This window comes from Calcarisporiella thermophila, assembly GCF_041956535.1.
Source record: "Calcarisporiella thermophila strain CBS 279.70 unplaced genomic scaffold VTP21scaffold_16, whole genome shotgun sequence".
Taxonomy (NCBI): domain Eukaryota; kingdom Fungi; phylum Calcarisporiellomycota; class Calcarisporiellomycetes; order Calcarisporiellales; family Calcarisporiellaceae; genus Calcarisporiella; species Calcarisporiella thermophila.
The window spans coordinates 129,341-147,160 of record NW_027192206.1 but is presented as its reverse complement, the minus strand read 5'-3'; the positions used below and the strand labels follow the sequence as shown (position 1 = coordinate 147,160).

Here is a 17,820-nt window from a genome sequence, read left to right as displayed (position 1 = left end):
TTTATATTTCATCTGCGTGCTGGGAGGAGGGCGAGAGGATAGTCCCAGTGCCAACCTTTATTCACCCTACTTTCTTATGTAGAAGGGCAAGCGCGTTTTGTGTTTTGCTTATTCTAGCTGCTTTGTGATCGGCGTGCTTTTATAAAGCTTAATGGAGAGAAGGGTGAGCTGACATAGGAGAAGAATGGACTACAACAATAGGGTATTATGAAATGCGGGGATTTCGGCCACATGGTATAAGCTTAATGGAGAGAAGGGTGAGCTGACATAGGAGAAGAATGGACTACAACAATAGGGTATTACGAAATGCGGGGATTTCGGCCACATGGTATAGGAGGAGCTCAATACCATCGAGCCATTCTTTCCCACCCACTGGCTATCCTATGTAATTCAGCCGGGTTCTCGTTGATTATTCGATGCCCTGAGCCCACTGCATTTCAATACTTTGAGTAGGAGGGCTGAGGTTTTTCCCGAGACTTCCCATTTCCGGCCGAGGAAAGAAAGCTGCCCCATTGAGCTCAGCCATCTTTAATTTCTCCAATTAGCGGTGTGACGGCAAAGAAGATCGGATTGGCGAGCTCCTGCCCCTGAGGTCATGATGCACCAGAGGTGCACGGCCAACCCCAATCGTCGCCCTACAGGCACGGGTAATTGGGCCATATCCGCCAAGAGCGGTGATGTGGAGATGTGCGCAATCCAGCTGCAATCTCATTCGGGGGCGAAGCCTTCTATCGCCGAGACACGAGCGAGCTTTTGCTTAGAGAGCGGCAGAGGGCTCGAGGGAGGCTCTCCTCTCTCCCACGAGCTAGGTTACAGCGCCGAAATCCCTCCGTGACGTCTTCGCTCCAGCGCGATGGGCCGGAGTGGTGGGACAGCAGGGTTGGGAGCGTAGCGGGGAAAGGCGGCGGAGCCACCGGCTTAGAACGAGTGGCTCTCCGCTCGAGTGTCCCTGGAAGCGGGGAGGAAAGCGGACCTTGGAGCTTGGTTCCTCGGAATCCCATATCGAGCTTGTGCCACGGCCTCAGTGCAACTCCATCTTCATGACTTAATTGCTTCTTATGCATCGAGGTCACCGGCCTAGTTGCCGGCTTCTTCAAGCACCCTCCATTTCCTCAATAACAGAGGTAGGGCGTGCAAAGTTGGTTGTGGAACACCGAGCCGCATCAAATATACCCCGAAACGAGACTTCAATAAAACTCTGGAAACGTCCATGGCCACGCAGGAGAACTCTAATTCGCTTCTCTCAACGGGAGGGGGGCAACCTTCTCTGCTCTCCATCCCTTCAACTTAGAAAGGCAGGGCCTAGGGTCCAGTTAAAACCACAGTTTGTCTTTAATAAATGTAAGGAAAAAAAAGAGGGGGCGGGCCGATCCGCTATTTACAACACACAAGGATGAATAATAAAAAAGAAGGGGGAGAGATAGAGAGAAGGCAAATTATGTATAGGAATAAGGGGAACTATGAAAAAGAAAAGTATCAAAATTATCGAGTAAAAAAGAAAAGAGGAGGGAAAGAGAAAGGAGAAATATGGAAGAGAAAAAAAAACCATAAAACAAGGGAGAAATAAAGAAAAGGCATTCATATCCAGATATGAATAAATTAACACATTGTCATTTCTTGTTCTTTTTTTCCTTCCAAACCTTGCGAAGCTCCTTGAACTCTGGAATGGGGGAGGGGGGAGAAAAGGGAAGGGTGAGAAGACAGAGAAGGAGGCAAGGAAGGGCCGTAACACTTACCAGACGGATGCCGCTTCTCACCATGACCTTGCATGTGGATATGTGCATTGAGATGGTTGAGAGTGCCGTATGCCTTGGTGCATCCCGGCCAAGTGCAGCAATAGTTTCTCTCGATTTCCTCGTACCGTCGGCGGGGCCGCTTCCGCATATTGATCCCGGGCAAGCTGATGAAGGTCCACTGCTTCTGGGGCTCATCAGCCTCGCTGCTGCAACTACTACTCCGCCGCTGCTGTTGCATCTCTGACATTGGGGGGTTCGATGAGGGATAGTGGGTTGAAGGGGCAGTAGAGGCGGGGAGAGTGGTTGGAACGGTGGTGCGAGTGTCGAAGAGCGGTAGTGATGGCGGGGCTTGCTGCGGCTGCGGCTGCGGCTGGTGTGGTTGCTGCTGCTGCTGCTGCTGCTGCTGCTGCTGTGGCGGCGGCGGGGGATGTTGAGAGGGGGGCGCCGACTCGGGGCCTGCTGGGGATTGCGGAAGCGAGGTATCCACCGAAAGAATGGGGAGGGTAAGGCGGCGCTGGGTTGTCGAGCGATCGGCGCGCGGCATCCGATTGTACACATCCGCCAGCATCATGTAGGCCATGTCGGGGGGATAGGCGAAGCCCGCCTGCGTCTGGGCCGTGGTGGACGGCTGCGGGTAATTTTCGTCGAGCATCGAGGGGGTTGGTGCGATGACCGAGTCGGGCTGCTCGGTGGTGAGGGCGGCGGGTGCATTCGAGGGAACAACCGGCACGCCTGCGCCTGCTCCGCCCATGCCCTTCTCGGCGGTGGAGGGCAGAGCGGCCGCCTGGGTGACGGTGTATAATTCAGCTCGGGGTTGCGGCTTTGGCTGCGCTTTGAGGTGGGAAGGTATTGCGCCGTCGGCCAGCGTGGAGAGGAAAGCATTCTGCGATGGAGAGGAGGTGGTGGCAATGGATGCTGGCTCGGCCGGCTGTGGAGCATGAAGGGTAGTCTGTGGGGGCGGGGGAGGGCTCGGGTGGGAATACAGGTCCAGGAGGGGGGTGCATGAATTTTGGTAGGGCTTGAAGTAGAAAGATGGGGAGTGCCGGTCCTGCATCAGGTAGGAGGTTTGAAAGCGTTCTACCATGGCGTCAGTAGTGAATTAAGACAAGAGACAGGGAAGAAACAAGAAACAGAATGCTCAGAGGCCGGAGCTAAGAAAAATAATTCCCATCACCATTGGAGAGCTAAAACCAACGATGAAGTGAAAGGAAAAAAAAAAAACTCAAAAGAAAAGAAAATAATTTGCAGTGCCCCGCGCTGCTCCCAGACCAAATACGCTGAAATGCAATTCGATGTTTGTGGAATTGGAGTGACATAACTCCTATACAATAGGGAAGACCATGATGTCATGGGCTGATTAAACGGCAAAAGTTTTTCAAGGCTCACGAGATGATGAGATCGCGAGATGTCAACAAGCGAAGTTTCATTCGGCGGATGCGGCCCACACCGCCCTCCATTAAACCGCACCAACGGCGGGGGCAAGCGCTCAGCGCATAACCCATCTCGGCCATCTCAAGCGCGAAGCCTAGGGGGGGGATAGTTGGATAAGCCTCCACAGGTTTCTCGCTTGCATTTTGGAGAGCCCAGCCAAAAGCTGAGGAAAGACTGCTTTATTCGCGGGAATAACAAACAACGACTCCTCCTCCCCCGGAGAACACCGCCTGGATGCAAAGCAAGCTTAACAGGGCCAGCTGCATCCGCTGCGGGCAGAAGCCGGCCGCAAACAGGGGTCGCAAACACGCGCCTACCAGAGCGACTTGGCATCTTCTCCCCGATCTCCACCTACGCAATGGTTTGAAACACAATAGATCAGATTGAGGCATCCGAGGGCGGCGAGAGGAGAGAGGAGAGGTCTGACTCCTCGTAGAGTTCGCGCGCAACTCCGCCGCTGTTATCTCATCACCGGCCCAATCTGCGTCGCACTCACTGGCCCTTGTGGTTTGCGAGGGTTTTTAGGTTTCCTAGGGGCCGAATCTTAAATCGTGGAATTCAGGGTCTTATTTTGATGGGCATATGACGTCCCATTCGAAAACGCCCAAAAATTCCTAGCTATCAAGACTTTCGCCAAATCCGCCCATCTGCGTCTCCCCTTCCCCTCCTCCTCATCTCCAGCTTCGAGGTTGCCTTGCACAATGCCTTTTAACCCTTTAGCAAGATTGAAGAAGCCGAAGCCCGAGAAGCAGGAGCCCATGGTGTACGCGGAAAATGCATGGGCCCAGCCGGCGCACAACCCTATGGCCACCCCCAGCCAAGGCATCCCATCCGATCCCCACTCTAATGAGGGGATGCCCAACTCATCCGTTACCGCCCTACCGCCGCCACCAGCTGCCGCGAAGCCTGCATCGATCCCGTCATCGCCCACGATGGAAGACGGCTGCCCCCATTATTCGGCCATGGTTCCTGAGGACACCAACTTGGCAAAGAGCTGGAATCGGCCATCAAAGGCGCGATTTGCAATGCGGCTCATCGGGCTGATGGCAAGCGTGGGTGAGCTCGGGTTCATCATTGGGGCTGTCCCTGTAACTACCGCGTTGCATGGATTGATCATGGGAATAGATGGTCGCTAATTTCATTTTCTGCTTTTCATTTCTCTGCTAGTACTCGCATGAAAACATCCCTTTCGATAATCCTTCCTTTGTCTATTTCATGTATGCCCTTGGGGCCATCTCCATCTTGGTCGGACTCTTCTTTATCCTTCACTACATCCTCCGCTTTCTGACTAACCGACGTAAGCTCCCACGTGTCGTGCTTGTGCTCATCGATTTCCTCATGGCGGGCCTATGGATTGCGGTCGTCATCACTCGTCTGTCCCTGTACCCATGTCCCCCCGGAGCCCACTCAGGATACTGCGACTTCTATAATACCGCCTACTTCTTTGCGGTGCTGGCATTCTTGGTGTTTTTGATCATGTTGATATGGGATGTTTTGGGGGCCATCCTGATTGCGGGCCGTAGATAGACCCCAAAAACCGTAGACAACTCTGCAATGGATAGCATTTGACTTTTGTACATAATCAACACTTCATACTTTTAGCTAATACAGTTCATTTTTGGATATGATCCATCCCTTCTTCATTCAAACTCAATAATATTCCACGGAATCTACTAGAACTCGGACTTTTTTGACATATGGATCAGAATTCTGATGACGAAAACTCTTCCAATCGTATTTTGCCATCTTTCTCAATGACTAAGGAGGGCTAAACCGCCATCTTCCGAACTTGCAGTCTCCCCCACTCTTTTCCTTCCTATCACACTCAAATTAACCATGGAAAGCACTCCAGGCTCCTCCTCTCCCTCCCCCTCTCCCTCCTCTCCGGCTGCCCCGTGCGCCTACACCATCAAAGTGTGCTCTCCTACGCTCGACAAGCACCTCGATGTCACGATTCCCGTAGAGAGCCAAGTCATTGATCTAAAACAAGTGCTCTGCCAATCTCACCCGGCCCGTCCGTCCCCAGTCGATCAACGCCTGATCTTCAAAGGAAAGGTGCTTGAAGACATGCAGCGATTAAAAGATCTGATCGGGGTGAGTACTCTAATACACCTTATCTCCCAGGGTGTCCAATGGATGCTGACTTTTGGCTCCTTCCCTGTAGTCGGACACCATTGCACAAACCTTCCATTTAGTCGTCAAAAATTCTATAACCACAGCATCGAGCTCAACTCCTATATCCGCCAACACTTCCATCTCCACCTCCTCATCCTCCACACCGCCTGCCCAACCTGCCTCCGAACTTCGCCACCGCTCCGTATCTCCCTCCAGATCTACGAGAGAGACTACTCTGCCAGCATCGGCAGCCTCTGAAAATCAATCCCACTCCTCATCGGCTAATCTATCCACATCTTCCGTTGAGTCATCGCAATCAACATCCTCTCATGCACAGCCCGAGAACCCTCCCCATCCATCGCCACCAAGCGTGATACCTATCGGCTCTCCGTTTCAATGGGTGCTGGTCAATGGAGCACTTCAACTTGTGCAGGTTCATGTGTCCTATCTGTCACACCCTGCCCCCTCGTCCACCCCATTATCCACACTAAACGGCTACGCGAGTTATGGAATGCCAATGTCCTCCCAACCCATTCCCTCTTTGGTGCAGAATCCGCTCATCCTGCAGCAGTATTCCCAACAGCAGTCGCGATCGCCGCAACTTCAACCATCGTCTCCACAGTCGTTTTCTCAGCAGAGACAGCGCCAAAGCGAGCGCTCTATCATGGCTGCATGGCTTGCTATTAAGCTGGCATTTTTCCTTTTCCTCTTCACACAAAATCTATCGCTAGAGCGTGCTCTTCTGATGCACTTGGCGGCATTATTATTCTGGCTGTAAGTGGATATAGACCTGTCCTTTTCATCGGCTCTGATCCTCACCTGTGCTTATTTGCTTTCTAGTTATCAAACTGGGCAGTTGCGAGTGGTGGTACGGCGGGTCCCTTCTGGCTCCCACGCCCAAGCAACCCAATCCCATGGCGCCTCGCAATTCCAGCCGCAACAGGCACCCTCACCGCAGCAGCCCCCGTCATCATCTGTGCCGGATCACAGTTCTCAGCGTCACGGTTTCTGGGGTAGTCTCGAGCGCCTCCTGGTCACGTTCGTGACCTCACTCCTACCCTCGGAGTCATCCACCGGCTTGACACCAGAAGAGGAGGCTGCCATCGCGGCTGCAGGTGGAATTTAACGCTGGCGGATGCTCAAACTATTTCTTGCCATGGTGGGATTGTTTATTTTGTGTTTACCTTTTTTTTTAATCGAGAGGGACAGGATTCTTATTTTTTTTTTTTTTCTAAATGTTCCCCACTCGGACTGTATTATTCTTTTCTTAAATGATTTGCTTTGATTTTGTTCTCACTTGATGACTTTTTTTTAAAAATTGAATTTTAAAAGGGTCTATAAAACAAACAGTGTCTTAACACAGATAGAGGACGCTTCTTTTGTGCCCACTTGCATTTCAAAAGGCTAACACATGTCTCGGCTCCTGTTGAACTGTCGTCTTACTTTGGTGCAATGCAAGTCAAGCGGGATGGCACAAACACTCACGTTTCCGACGTTGAACCAAACGCAAAAAGCTAAAAGAGGGAGGACAAATAAAGGATTGAGGAGCCACTCCTTTTGCTGATCAAAACGACCTAGCAAACTAGATTTGGAAGAGTTCATAATTCCTTTGGGGAAGGTTAGAAGGAGAGAAGAGAGGGGGGATAATAGCGGGTGAGTCTCCAAGTGAGCATGCTCTTTCCCTCAAGTTCCAGCTTCATTCGACTTAAATTGATAAGAGTAATGTTGCCTGCTCCTGCTTCGAGAGGCATCACAAGTTGGCCAATAGTAAGTATTTCATGGGGGGGAGTAATATGGGCATATTGTTCATCCTGCTTTTCTAGTTTTAACTCTTGTAGTACATAACATGGTGACCACAGAGTTGACCAAATAAGCGACTGTGTTCCATCCTGACTCCAGGGGGGGGGGGGATGAAAATTAAACAAGCCTAATCCATCTAGATATACCCTGGCGAGTCTATTTGATTAGAATCCCTGTAAAGAATGAATGGTCATTGTTGTTAGCTTAATTTATTTGGTTGTTCAAATCGATGCCCAACTTGGAAATTAATTAAAAAAAGTTCCGACCCATTACACTCTATTTATTACTATCTATGCTCTACTAGGACCTTCTAATTTTGCCCAAAGTCTTTAAAAATTGGGAATCCGTTTTGGCGGTTTGCAGCTCTTTCCCCACCAACCAATGGTTCAATGGGGATGGATAGGTCTATGCTTTCTCTCCTACTTATTCATCCGCGTCTACGGAGGGACGGAATGCCGCAACCCTCTCTACGACAGCCTATGTTCCATTCCTAGATATCCCGATCACTATAGGCTCAACGACATGCAGCTCTACGGGTTGAAACAATACGCCAAACTTGCAGCGATGGCCCAATGTCCCTTCAAGCCAGGTGAGCTTCAATGCGCCGTCTACAGTGACGAATTCCCACAGGTCACCGTCCTGGCCACCGCCCGAGCCCCACACGACGATACTTACATGTATATTGCAAGAGACGATGCGCGGTGCGCTTTTGTGCTATCCTATCGAGGTGCGGTCTCGCCCATTGCCAAGAAAATAAAGCATGGCTATCATACCGTCGCGTATAACCCGGACTTTGTGTCCGGGGCCCGCGTCCTCAAAAAGGTGTACGAAGCCTTTATGCGGTTGCAAGCGAATACCTTGGAGTATATCCAGACCGTCTTTGAAGCGCACCCGGACTATAAGGTGGAAGTCATTGGCCATAGTCTGGGCGCTGCATTTGCCATCCTGATGGCGGCCGAGCTGGTGACCAAAACCAACATCCCCTCCGACCAGATCGTGCTTGTTACATTTGGAGAGATGCGTATTGGGAACCAAAAATTTGTTCAGTACCTGGAGCAGATGAACCTTACCACCAAGCGGTACGTCTACCGCTATGATTTCGAGGTGCATCTTATGCCTCACGCGTTAGGCTTTAGGGTAAATCCCAGGAAGAATGGGGCTGCTTTGGCTTGCTTCTTTAGTGGTCCAAGAAGATGGTTAGACTAATCGATATGCTTTGATTGGTAGGCTAGAGGCCATGAAGTTTGGACAAGTGGAGACAAGAACGGTACCTACACTTGCAACGAGGCAGAGGACAAATTTTGCAGTCGAGGCGTGCCACTCTACAAGTTGAATGCGATGGACCATCTGAACGCAGTGGGCTTGGATATAGACATTTTTCAGTTTTTCTAATAGAAGACAAAGGCGGCCCATTTCGCGTTTTTCAGTGTCGAATATCAGAGATTTTAAAATAAACCTCTATCATCATTGCCGTCGTTTTATGGAAACACCTGGGAAAACATATAACACATGCATAATAGACACAAAATGTTAAATTAAAATAAAGTTAATGTATGAAAGGCTAAGGGGATGGAAAATGAACCTGTCCTGTTTTCAGATAGGATCCACTTAAACAATAAAGGGGCCTTCTCCGGTTCGCCTTCCTCGTGGTATCCATGTTTATATTTAATAATGAAGGCTCCGGGATCCTTTACTTGCTGGTGTCGGGTGATGTTGCACTCATCGGCTGGCAGGTTTGGCCGACGATGGACGGCAGATTCTCCTCGAGTTTTCCTTAGCATATTTTTGTGTGAGAGGAGGATCATATTGGGCGTGCTCTCCAAACATTGCCAACATTTGTTGGACAGAGTATGAACATTGTAGCTGGAGCCGCGCTCAGCTTGGTTTTCTTGCGACTCTACTTGTAGACTGCCCTCAGAGGGGAGAGGTTTCCCGCAATAGAACTTGTGAATACCGCCGAGGCACTGGTGCCTACGGGCTTGATGGCGTTGTTTACCTCGGTCTGGATGCGGCGTAGGCGTTGCTCGTGGTGACTGGAGTAACTATAGGATTGTGTATGGTATTGCTCTCGGTAGTATCATAAGCTGCCGTTACTAGAAAATTCTCTACTTATCTCATTGAGATTGGTCAAAGGACTTTGCCTTTACCAGCCTCCGTACTAGAACCCAAAATCGTTATTGATCACCGACTGTATCCGATGGATGTTGATGCCAGCGGTTTTCTGGAGGCACTAAGGGATAATAGGAGGCACCACCGTGTGAAACAAAGAGGAGAGCAGAAAATCTTTTTTCGTTGCATTATTGATTTGTTGTATATACAATCTTTACATACTATAAGATCATTGAGTTATTTTTTGCGCGTTGATGCATAGAGTATTCTTTTAACCGATGATGGCATTCGAAGTTGAACTGAAACTCTCAATAAAAAGGTCCAAACCGTAGTTTGACTACAAAACTACGAGGCAAGGGAGATATTTTCTAAATTCGAGCAGCATAATGAACTAATTTACGCTTATTTAAAGTGCTCTTGGCGATTACAAAACCTCAACCAATCATGTATCGTTAATTTTTCCCATCTCGAGAGTCATTTACTCTTGTATTGGCGTATTTCCGTATTGCTTTTTGTTCGCAGTAAATTTTCAAAACGATTTGACATGTATTAATCCATGGTCATGGCATCACTCTCGGAAAGAGAGGCTTTAGAAATTCTTATCGTGTTGCATTTGATTCAACTTGAGGATGCGGATGTAGACGACTATACTAGTTGGGATTTCGGCTTTTTCTTACTTTACATAGGGCACTTACTTATAGTAGGAACAATGATAGAAAGACTCGTATTTTGGGCAAAGAAAAACGAAATGTCTTGTTGAGAGAGGTATTATCAAGAAAAGGTTTCGTTTAAACTATCAATGTATATTTGGCACAATGCTATGGTATTTGTTTTGCTAAGCTTGTTTGCCATGTACAGATTCTTGTTTGTAATTGAACATTTAAATATTCTGTCGTCACGTTCTTCCATTCTCGGTTCTCATGCCGAGCATTCAGTTGGATAACTTCTTCAGGACTAGGTGGCGCATAAGTCGAAGTTATATCCGCCAAATGCTCCTCGGGGAGAAGTTGAAGCAACATTCATGAACCGATGACACGATATGCATTTCTTTCTATCCCATCGTTGTAGCTGGTGCCATTTTCCAAACTGATGTGAAATACCCAAGCATTTTCAGGCCTATTTTTCAGCTCCAATGCCTCTGCTGGTAAACATGTTGGTAGCGTCTTGTGAAATTCGGTGGCATTTCGAGATTTTCCTGTGCCGGCTCCATCGAGAAAACAATAAAGCGGCATAGTTGTTTTGTCGATTTCGCCTTTGCAAAAGTGCGCATATTGATCTAATAACTCGAAAGGCAAGATGTTATGCAATGAAAGTTCGAGTTGATATACCTATTTCGCCCGCTAGTGAAGAAGAAAAGGATTTGGTGGCATATATGGTAAGCCTAATAAAGGAAAGTATGAAAAATTCAATAGAATAAAACCCTGATGATTAATTAACTATTAACGAGTACCGTTAGGAAAAGCCTCCTGTATTTCAAGTCTGGGTGGATTTAGCATGTCAACTAATTAGTACAATATAGAGGGATTCAAAAACCAATGGCTTAAGCACTAAGGATAAGTCGAAAAGAAGCTAACCAGGCCTATAGAAATAATAAAAATATATATATATATTGGTATACCTTTGGGTAATTCAGCTAACACATGTATATGTTTCTTTCTTGGTCCTGGGAAATATTGGCAGATTTCAGCTAGAAGCGAGAGTTTTTGTTTGCTTATATTTTCCTTGTTTTCATAGGATCTCCGAAAATATTCACAAGGTACATCGATCTTCCACAGGATTATTTCAGGTGAATCATAGTTTCTTAATAGGTTCTTTTCAATAGTTCTCTTCTCCCTAAGCTCGAAGATGTTATCGGATTCATCAATATTGATGCTAAAAAGGTCAGAAAAGCTGTTTCCAGGTTTGATCACGCAATAGAGCCGCATACTACATACAATTCTCAAACAAATATAAGAATATAGAGGAAATTTTGGATATAAACTCGTGAACACTGAAATTTCGAGCTTTATTTCAAAATTAAATCCGTAGTTTAATAGTATGGCTTGGTTCAGGATCTACTTAGTGGGGGATTTTTATAACGTATTGTCATGAATAGTTATTCAGTCCAATTATTTAATAATAATATTGTAGTTATTTCATTTCGTTTTTTTTTCTAGCCATAAACATTAATACACCTTAATCCAAGCTTACTCACAGTTGGAGCAGCTTACCATTGGCAGCCATGTCAAAGGATCTTGCCAAACTGAACCCGATGGCTAAGGCGTTCGTTCCCAAGTTCGCCGATCCGCCCTCCCCCGCTCTCCCAAATCATTCAGCAAGGATAGATCCTGAGCTGGATCCGTTCAACCCGTTTTCTACCACCGCCCCATTCGAAGATGACCAAGCCATATATACCGTCTACGAAGACACGATGACGCCTCTGGACATGTTGCAATCCGTTTTTGTGGACCATTCACTTCAAGATCTCGAGGCGGCATTTGAAACGAATGGATACGATCTTGAGAAAACTCTAAGCGCCCTCTTATATTTGCCGGTGGAGGAGCGACCCAAAGACGAAGTGGAGAGGATCGAGAAACGTCCGCAAGTATGCAGGCATTTCCTGGAAGGCGGTTGCTATAGGAAGGATTGCATGTTTCGACATGACTTTGATGCGCAGGTGTGCAAGTTCTGGTGAGCTTTTCCCTCCTTTTCTCTACCCTGGATTCCAACATTCGCATGCTCAACCTCTCTTACCATTAATTTCAAGGCTGCGCGATACATGCTTGAAGGGGGACGACTGCCAGTTCAGACACGATGTCGACGTATCAAGTGTGGCCGATCGCCTCTCGGCAGTATACCTGAATGATACAAATAAAGACAATAAGAATGTCACCAAGATACTCGAAGAAGAATTCCCATCCCTTGCCTCACCCACCAAGTCCAAATCGCCTAAACGCCCCCCCATCCGTCTCGAGGAGCTGTTCCGCCCCATTCCGCCCTCGGTTCCATTTGCCAACGTTGCTAAGAAATCACCTACTGCGGGCAAACCTTCTGAAGGACTTGCGCGCCGTATCCCTTCAAGCAAACGTCGTACTTTGAAGCAGCTCGCTCTCACACCAGAGGAGCTCCCCTGGTTAGAAACGGGGACGGCGGTGTCCCACGCCTACCAGGACGCCCGGGGCGAAGCTAGGCGATTCGCCCGTCTCCGCAACCGCTATTTTGAGCAGGCTGCCGCGGCATATCAACGCGGCGACGGCGCCAAGGCACGCGCCCTCTCGCTTGAAGGCCACCGTGCGAATCAAGATATGAAGGAGGCCCATCGCAGAGCCTCGCGCATGATCTTCGAGCAGCGGAATTCAGAACGGGTGTTTTTGGACCTGCATGGGCTGCATGTCTCAGAGGCCATTGAAGTGTTGGAGGAGAGGGTTACAGAGTTGGTCCTGAAGGAAAAGCATAAGGGTATTCTCTATGTGGTGACAGGCACTGGGCACCATTCAAGCGGGGGGCGAGCCAGACTGTTGCCCGCTGTGGAAGAGTGGTTGGAGCGCGAAGGGTTCTACTATGCCGACTGCTCCAAAGACAAACGTGGAGGCATGCTAGCCATTGAGTTATAACACATTTCCTTAAGAGGAGATCCAATCTCACTACTTTCCCTTCCCCATCCCATCCTATCCCCCTCCCCCTCCCCTCTCCTTCTTTCTATATTTTTATTTTAACTATTCACACTGTAATTGCATAGTAATTTGATTCAATTTAAAGGATTCCTAACGTGGAATGAGCATCTCTTCCGCTTCATCAGAAGATATGACGCGTTTATTTTCGAAATCAAATTTTTTATATTACAACACTATAGCTCCAGAGAGTAAGGATAAGTCCACACTTTGGCAGAATCTATCCCATGAAAGCTCTAAAGTTACCACATGTTCACCTCGTAACTGGTTGTGAGATCGATAGAGCTGGATAACCTAGAGGCTAAGGCAGAAATTAAAAACTGCACGCGTTTATCTATACGCGCCCACTGCAGACATAAATGCAGCAATAATGCAAGAAACAGGTAGCATACTAGTAGCTTGGAATCGCGTTGTAGACCTCACTACTTCGAATGACGGAGGCCACTTTATTCTGCCTCATCGTTGGCCCAATCCACGTAGACAGATTCGAGGGCGGGTTGTGATGGGCACGACGCTTGGTATATTTTGCAACTTTGAAGAACTTGATAGTGGATTGAAACTTAGCCTTGAGGGTTTTCCCCATTGTTTGTGTGGAACAAGCGACAAAGCATCGAGGAAGACGAGCTGGCGGGGTATTTAGAGCATTGTGCGGGGATTAAGCAAACAAAACCAACCTCTGTAATTATCCATCGTTAAGGGAGAAATTTTCCTAAATTTCCATATAAACCAGAGCTGGTAGCCGGGTATTTTTTTTCTTTGGATTGCATAAAATCGAAAGAGGATTTCGTGTGGTAAGCAGAATTATATGGAATGGTGATTTATGTATATACATACATCAACTTATATCCATACGGGGTCTAACCCTCCCCCCACTATTTCTCTCCTAATGTAAATACTCCCTTCGCTCTCCCCAGTGGTCTTGCGAAATTTTTCGTTATAACTTATATTTTACCTTTGCCAAGAATGTTAACACTAAAATTGCCCAGAATAGTTAACACTAGCTTCAATATATCCTCAGTATTTGATTATGTCATGGTTGATCCTTGATTATTTTGATTTTGCCGCTATTTGTTTTTATTGGAGGTCGCCCTTTTCACGCAGATGAGATAAGAAAGGGCGGGCGAATTGGGCTACAATGACAGAGTTGTAGAGCTTTGGCTTATTAACAGGAGCTCGAGAACGGTTGTATTCATTGGGCGATAGTATAGGCGTGCATTTCAGCTTGGAGAGTCGGCTGATTATTTCAAAGAAAGCTGAGGATCGGAATGGAGCCGGGCAAGAATTCGAAATTTGGATGCTTCTTTCCTTCGATGCCCCGATTAGGCCTATTCAAGCTGATGCTGATTATGCTAAGTTGGGCTCAATTGGAATTTTGTATTCCCTGTTGGTCCATCTCTTAATAGTTCTATACGCAGAGTGATTGCAGCCAATGAGGGCGTCAAATCGAGCAGTGGTTAACACCGCGTCAGTTAACAAGTTTCTTAATTTGGAATATTATGAGAATTGTGCGTAAGTTATATTCCATTTAAGCACATGGCCCGTATCTTCTAGAATTAGGTGTGACAACCCGCCCCCCAAAAGAGGAGATGATAGAATTGCGCCTCCCCAAAATGGATGTGCAATCGCACAAGGCCGATGTTCTATCGAGCATGAAAGTGGCAATGCAAGCACAAAACAAAATCCCAGCCTCTATATATATAGGGAAATGTAATAAGGGCAGAGGTTCACTCGAGATTTTATATCTATTAAACACATCTTAGGATGCGGACGGTTGTGCCTTGCATTTTATGTTTCATCCCCGCGATATTATCGGCTCCTATTCAGGAGGACCCATGTGCCAAGTTGTCTCATTGGCCCGACAACGGTATACCTCCAGCATCTCTATACCATTGCACCCAATTTGCTCTGTTCCCTGACACTTCATCTTTCCTTTGTACAATTTCTAGTTTGGGTAGCAGACACTTGGCAGGCAGTTAAAAGCTGCTACGAAATATTCCCATTCAATAACACAATCGCCACTCAGACTCTAGATACAGTAGCCGATGTCATGGATTCGCTCTATGTATACCGCGATGTTGTGAAGGCGCCTCCCGATTCGAGATTTAACCAAACCCCCGTAGATTTAGTAGAAGAAATTAACGCGTTGCGCAACAAGCAGTACACGAAGGATTTGGATTTCCACACTGACCTGTCTAAAGTGATTGGCAAAGGGCGCGATGGGCATCTCAGATACTGTAATCGGTAAATTCCGCCGTCATTTAACTTGTAGATTGGATGGTGTTTACACATTGAATCATGTAGGTGCTATTGTAATCGCTATGTTTTCCACCAGCCGCTGCTCCTTTATGCGCCGGTGGACTCGAGTGGTCATCAGCAGATCAAAGTGCTTGGGATGCTGGCCAGCACTCAGACTCATCCTAGTCTCGAAAAGCGCAATTTTACAGGATGCTCGGTGGCTCGAATCAATGGGGAGGAGGCCCTTGCCTATCTTCGCAAATGGTCTGCGGTAAACGTGCCTGGCCTCAAAGACCCCTCTGTCGGCTTTACCCACTCGCTCGCTAGCATGTCCCATTACGAACATTTGGGTGGCAATAAATTCCAATTTAGGGTGTTCTCAGGAGATTTTGCCATGAGAACCGTGTTGCCAGAATCCTCTCATGTCAGCTATACTCTGAAGTGCGAGACTCCCTCTGAACCTGGCTCTGAATTCGAAATTAACATGCCATGGTTTTCTCGGCGTATTTCCGGCAACTGGACTAACTCGGATGGTAAGGTTTATGGCATCAAAGAGATGGGTTTCAAATCACCTCTAATAGCTACTTTACCAATTTGACCAATTTAGAGTACTGGAAACAAGCTTGCATGCCCACATTCGACGTTAAAGATAGCGCCTATGCTAGTCCCTCTCCCGATGTTCAGCTTGTGGAGCAGCCCGCTCTGGATTCGGAAAAAATGGGTGTGGAGGTGGTTGCGGCTGATGGAAAGACAGCATTTGTGATCCTCCCACAACCCCAAGGTAGACCTAAAACGGGCGTATTCATATATTCGAGTGTGTACCCCCATAATAGCACCGATTCTGTCTGGCACGAGAATGCCGCAGCGAATGAGCGTGGATTCCTTGAGAATATTGTGAAAGGCTTAACTGCATTCAAGGAAAGGTCCGTTCAAAATCTCATTATCGATGTATCTCACAACGGAGGTAAGTTGGGTTCCATATTCTACCGAGTCAATTTACTTTATGCAGTATCATTGACTCCGACTCCCTCTCTCTATTTATTTTTGCAATACACATAGGTGGACAGGGTTGCTTGGCGGAGATGATCTTGGCCAATCTGCTCAATGAGACTCAATATCCTAGCAGACTATCTCAATATCCTTCTGAGAACCTGGCTTCTCCTAAGGCTATCCGACTTGCCCAAGAATTTAGAAGACAAGGATTACCCTGGGTGTGGGGAGCAAGTAAGTTGTAAGCATATTTCCAATGTGTCGTACATGATAGCTGATCTCTGAATGCAGATGTCTTGTTTGCGGACGAAAACACCTGGACCAACACCACCTGGACCAACACCACCTGGACCAACACCACCTGGTTGGAGCGACCTTTCCGAGAATACTCCTATGGGGGCAGTACGGCCAACTACACAGATCGATATCGCACCGATTGTGCACCTATGTGGACCCGGCATGCGGATATAATCAAAAACTTCCCTAAGCACTCCTGGGGCGGCGAAAATATTCGAGTCATTTCACAAGGAGACTGGTAATTATATGTTAGAAAAGGCCATATAAGGAAGAAATACTAACAACTTGTACTTATCTGCAGTGGCTCTGCTTGCGTGTATCTTCCAGTTTGTAAGTAGTGGTCTGGGAATTATGTCAATAGAGACCTTGTTTAACAATGCTTTATGAATATAGTGTTGCAGCGTGAAAAGAAGGTGAAAATCGTGACTCTTGGTGGTTTTCCTGATACCCCCATGACCTACTACTCTTACCCCGGAAACGAAGGTGAGACCACAAGCCCTATTATCGATGCTATTTTCATTTCATCTCTTGTTCGCTCGTGCTAATCTTTTCTCATTTGCTCCTCATGTCTCAATGAATCATAGTGGTTGGTAAGTGACAATTTCACCATTTTTACTCTTACCTATCCTAAACCGTGATTTTCTTGTATCCGCACAGACTATAAAGACTTTCCCACTTCGGTCCTCCATCACCCAGAGGTGGATATTCTCAAGAACTCAGAAAACGCTGATCTCTTCAGAAACTTCCGCCCACTCCCCACCCGATCCTACTTGTCTTATACAATCCGTCGCGCTTTCTTCACGGATTCGGGATCTGACATGGTCGAATATACCTTCACATCCGGAGACGAGCGCCTGTACTTCGACCAAGTGTCGGCCACGGCTTACAACCATGTGTGGAATCAGGTGGCAAATATGTTCTAATGTAAGAGTCAAAAGCGTGACATACTGCATCGTTATCCATCGGCACGGCATCCTTTAATAATACCATTACTCCAATTTATCTCTAATTTAAATGTAATCACCATATCACTACTGCAATATATATCATAGATTGTTCAAAATAAATTAGCTCGATTGCCATTTTTGATAGTTTTGCATCCTGAATACGAAAATAATGCGAGTATGTAGTTTATGTTAGTCGTGCTAGGACATTATCTTAGCAGCAGCTCACTTAACCAGAACCACCATATCGTCCTACGCCTTTTTACGAGGCATGCCACTTGAACAATATTAAAAGCAACTAACTGGACCTCGGCGATATATTCGAACAGTTCTATCGCCGCGGTGAGATAGATAATTTCCCCATAGGGATATCGCTACAATGAAACATCTTCCAGAGAAAGAACCTTGAGCAGGATGCTTGAAGAGCATTCGTCGAACCTGTAAAGGGCTAATTCCCTAAGGGCGAGAACCCTAGGGGAATGAAACTGGACACCCACCCACTACACTCTGCAA

General features: G+C 47.2%; 9 protein-coding genes across 9 annotated transcripts; 5 read left to right on the top strand and 4 right to left on the bottom strand.

Moving 5' to 3' along the window:
• Window positions 1-189: 189 nt before the first annotated feature.
• VTP21DRAFT_2970 (uncharacterized protein) lies at window positions 190-1,064 on the bottom strand (the record flags this gene model as incomplete). The annotated part of the gene is made up of 4 exons (XM_069393221.1): window positions 190-283; window positions 349-430; window positions 586-756; window positions 815-1,064. The coding sequence occupies 4 exons, from the start codon at window positions 1,062-1,064 to the stop codon at window positions 190-192; spliced, it is 597 nt and encodes a 198-aa protein (XP_069249580.1).
• A 546-nt stretch (window positions 1,065-1,610) lies between these two features.
• VTP21DRAFT_2969 (uncharacterized protein) lies at window positions 1,611-2,820 on the bottom strand (the record flags this gene model as incomplete). The annotated part of the gene is made up of 2 exons (XM_069393219.1): window positions 1,611-1,660; window positions 1,737-2,820. The coding sequence occupies 2 exons, from the start codon at window positions 2,818-2,820 to the stop codon at window positions 1,611-1,613; spliced, it is 1,134 nt and encodes a 377-aa protein (XP_069249579.1).
• Window positions 2,821-3,118: 298 nt separating this feature from the next.
• On the bottom strand, window positions 3,119-3,559 carry VTP21DRAFT_2968 (uncharacterized protein; the record flags this gene model as incomplete). The annotated part of the gene is made up of 2 exons (XM_069393218.1): window positions 3,119-3,261; window positions 3,364-3,559. 2 exons carry the CDS (start codon window positions 3,557-3,559, stop codon window positions 3,119-3,121), a joined length of 339 nt encoding a protein of 112 aa, XP_069249578.1.
• A 309-nt stretch (window positions 3,560-3,868) lies between these two features.
• On the top strand, window positions 3,869-4,694 carry VTP21DRAFT_2967 (uncharacterized protein; the record flags this gene model as incomplete). The annotated part of the gene is made up of 2 exons (XM_069393217.1): window positions 3,869-4,255; window positions 4,335-4,694. 2 exons carry the CDS (start codon window positions 3,869-3,871, stop codon window positions 4,692-4,694), a joined length of 747 nt encoding a protein of 248 aa, XP_069249577.1.
• Window positions 4,695-5,003: 309 nt separating this feature from the next.
• On the top strand, window positions 5,004-6,408 carry VTP21DRAFT_2966 (uncharacterized protein; the record flags this gene model as incomplete). Its single annotated transcript, XM_069393216.1, has 3 exons — window positions 5,004-5,261; window positions 5,332-6,056; window positions 6,123-6,408. The coding sequence occupies 3 exons, from the start codon at window positions 5,004-5,006 to the stop codon at window positions 6,406-6,408; spliced, it is 1,269 nt and encodes a 422-aa protein (XP_069249576.1).
• A 1,055-nt stretch (window positions 6,409-7,463) lies between these two features.
• VTP21DRAFT_2965 (uncharacterized protein) lies at window positions 7,464-8,474 on the top strand (the record flags this gene model as incomplete). Its single annotated transcript, XM_069393215.1, has 2 exons — window positions 7,464-8,219; window positions 8,310-8,474. 2 exons carry the CDS (start codon window positions 7,464-7,466, stop codon window positions 8,472-8,474), a joined length of 921 nt encoding a protein of 306 aa, XP_069249575.1.
• A 505-nt stretch (window positions 8,475-8,979) lies between these two features.
• VTP21DRAFT_2964 (uncharacterized protein) lies at window positions 8,980-10,210 on the bottom strand (the record flags this gene model as incomplete). The annotated part of the gene is made up of 3 exons (XM_069393214.1): window positions 8,980-9,124; window positions 9,242-9,312; window positions 10,091-10,210. The coding sequence occupies 3 exons, from the start codon at window positions 10,208-10,210 to the stop codon at window positions 8,980-8,982; spliced, it is 336 nt and encodes a 111-aa protein (XP_069249574.1).
• A 1,202-nt stretch (window positions 10,211-11,412) lies between these two features.
• On the top strand, window positions 11,413-12,784 carry VTP21DRAFT_2963 (uncharacterized protein; the record flags this gene model as incomplete). The annotated part of the gene is made up of 2 exons (XM_069393213.1): window positions 11,413-11,861; window positions 11,938-12,784. 2 exons carry the CDS (start codon window positions 11,413-11,415, stop codon window positions 12,782-12,784), a joined length of 1,296 nt encoding a protein of 431 aa, XP_069249573.1.
• A 1,486-nt stretch (window positions 12,785-14,270) lies between these two features.
• Window positions 14,271-17,286, top strand: VTP21DRAFT_2962 (uncharacterized protein; the record flags this gene model as incomplete). The annotated part of the gene is made up of 10 exons (XM_069393212.1): window positions 14,271-14,350; window positions 14,666-15,082; window positions 15,143-15,609; window positions 15,684-16,040; window positions 16,136-16,300; window positions 16,358-16,601; window positions 16,665-16,693; window positions 16,757-16,846; window positions 16,948-16,953; window positions 17,021-17,286. 10 exons carry the CDS (start codon window positions 14,271-14,273, stop codon window positions 17,284-17,286), a joined length of 2,121 nt encoding a protein of 706 aa, XP_069249572.1.
• Between the last annotated feature and the right edge of the window lie 534 nt (window positions 17,287-17,820).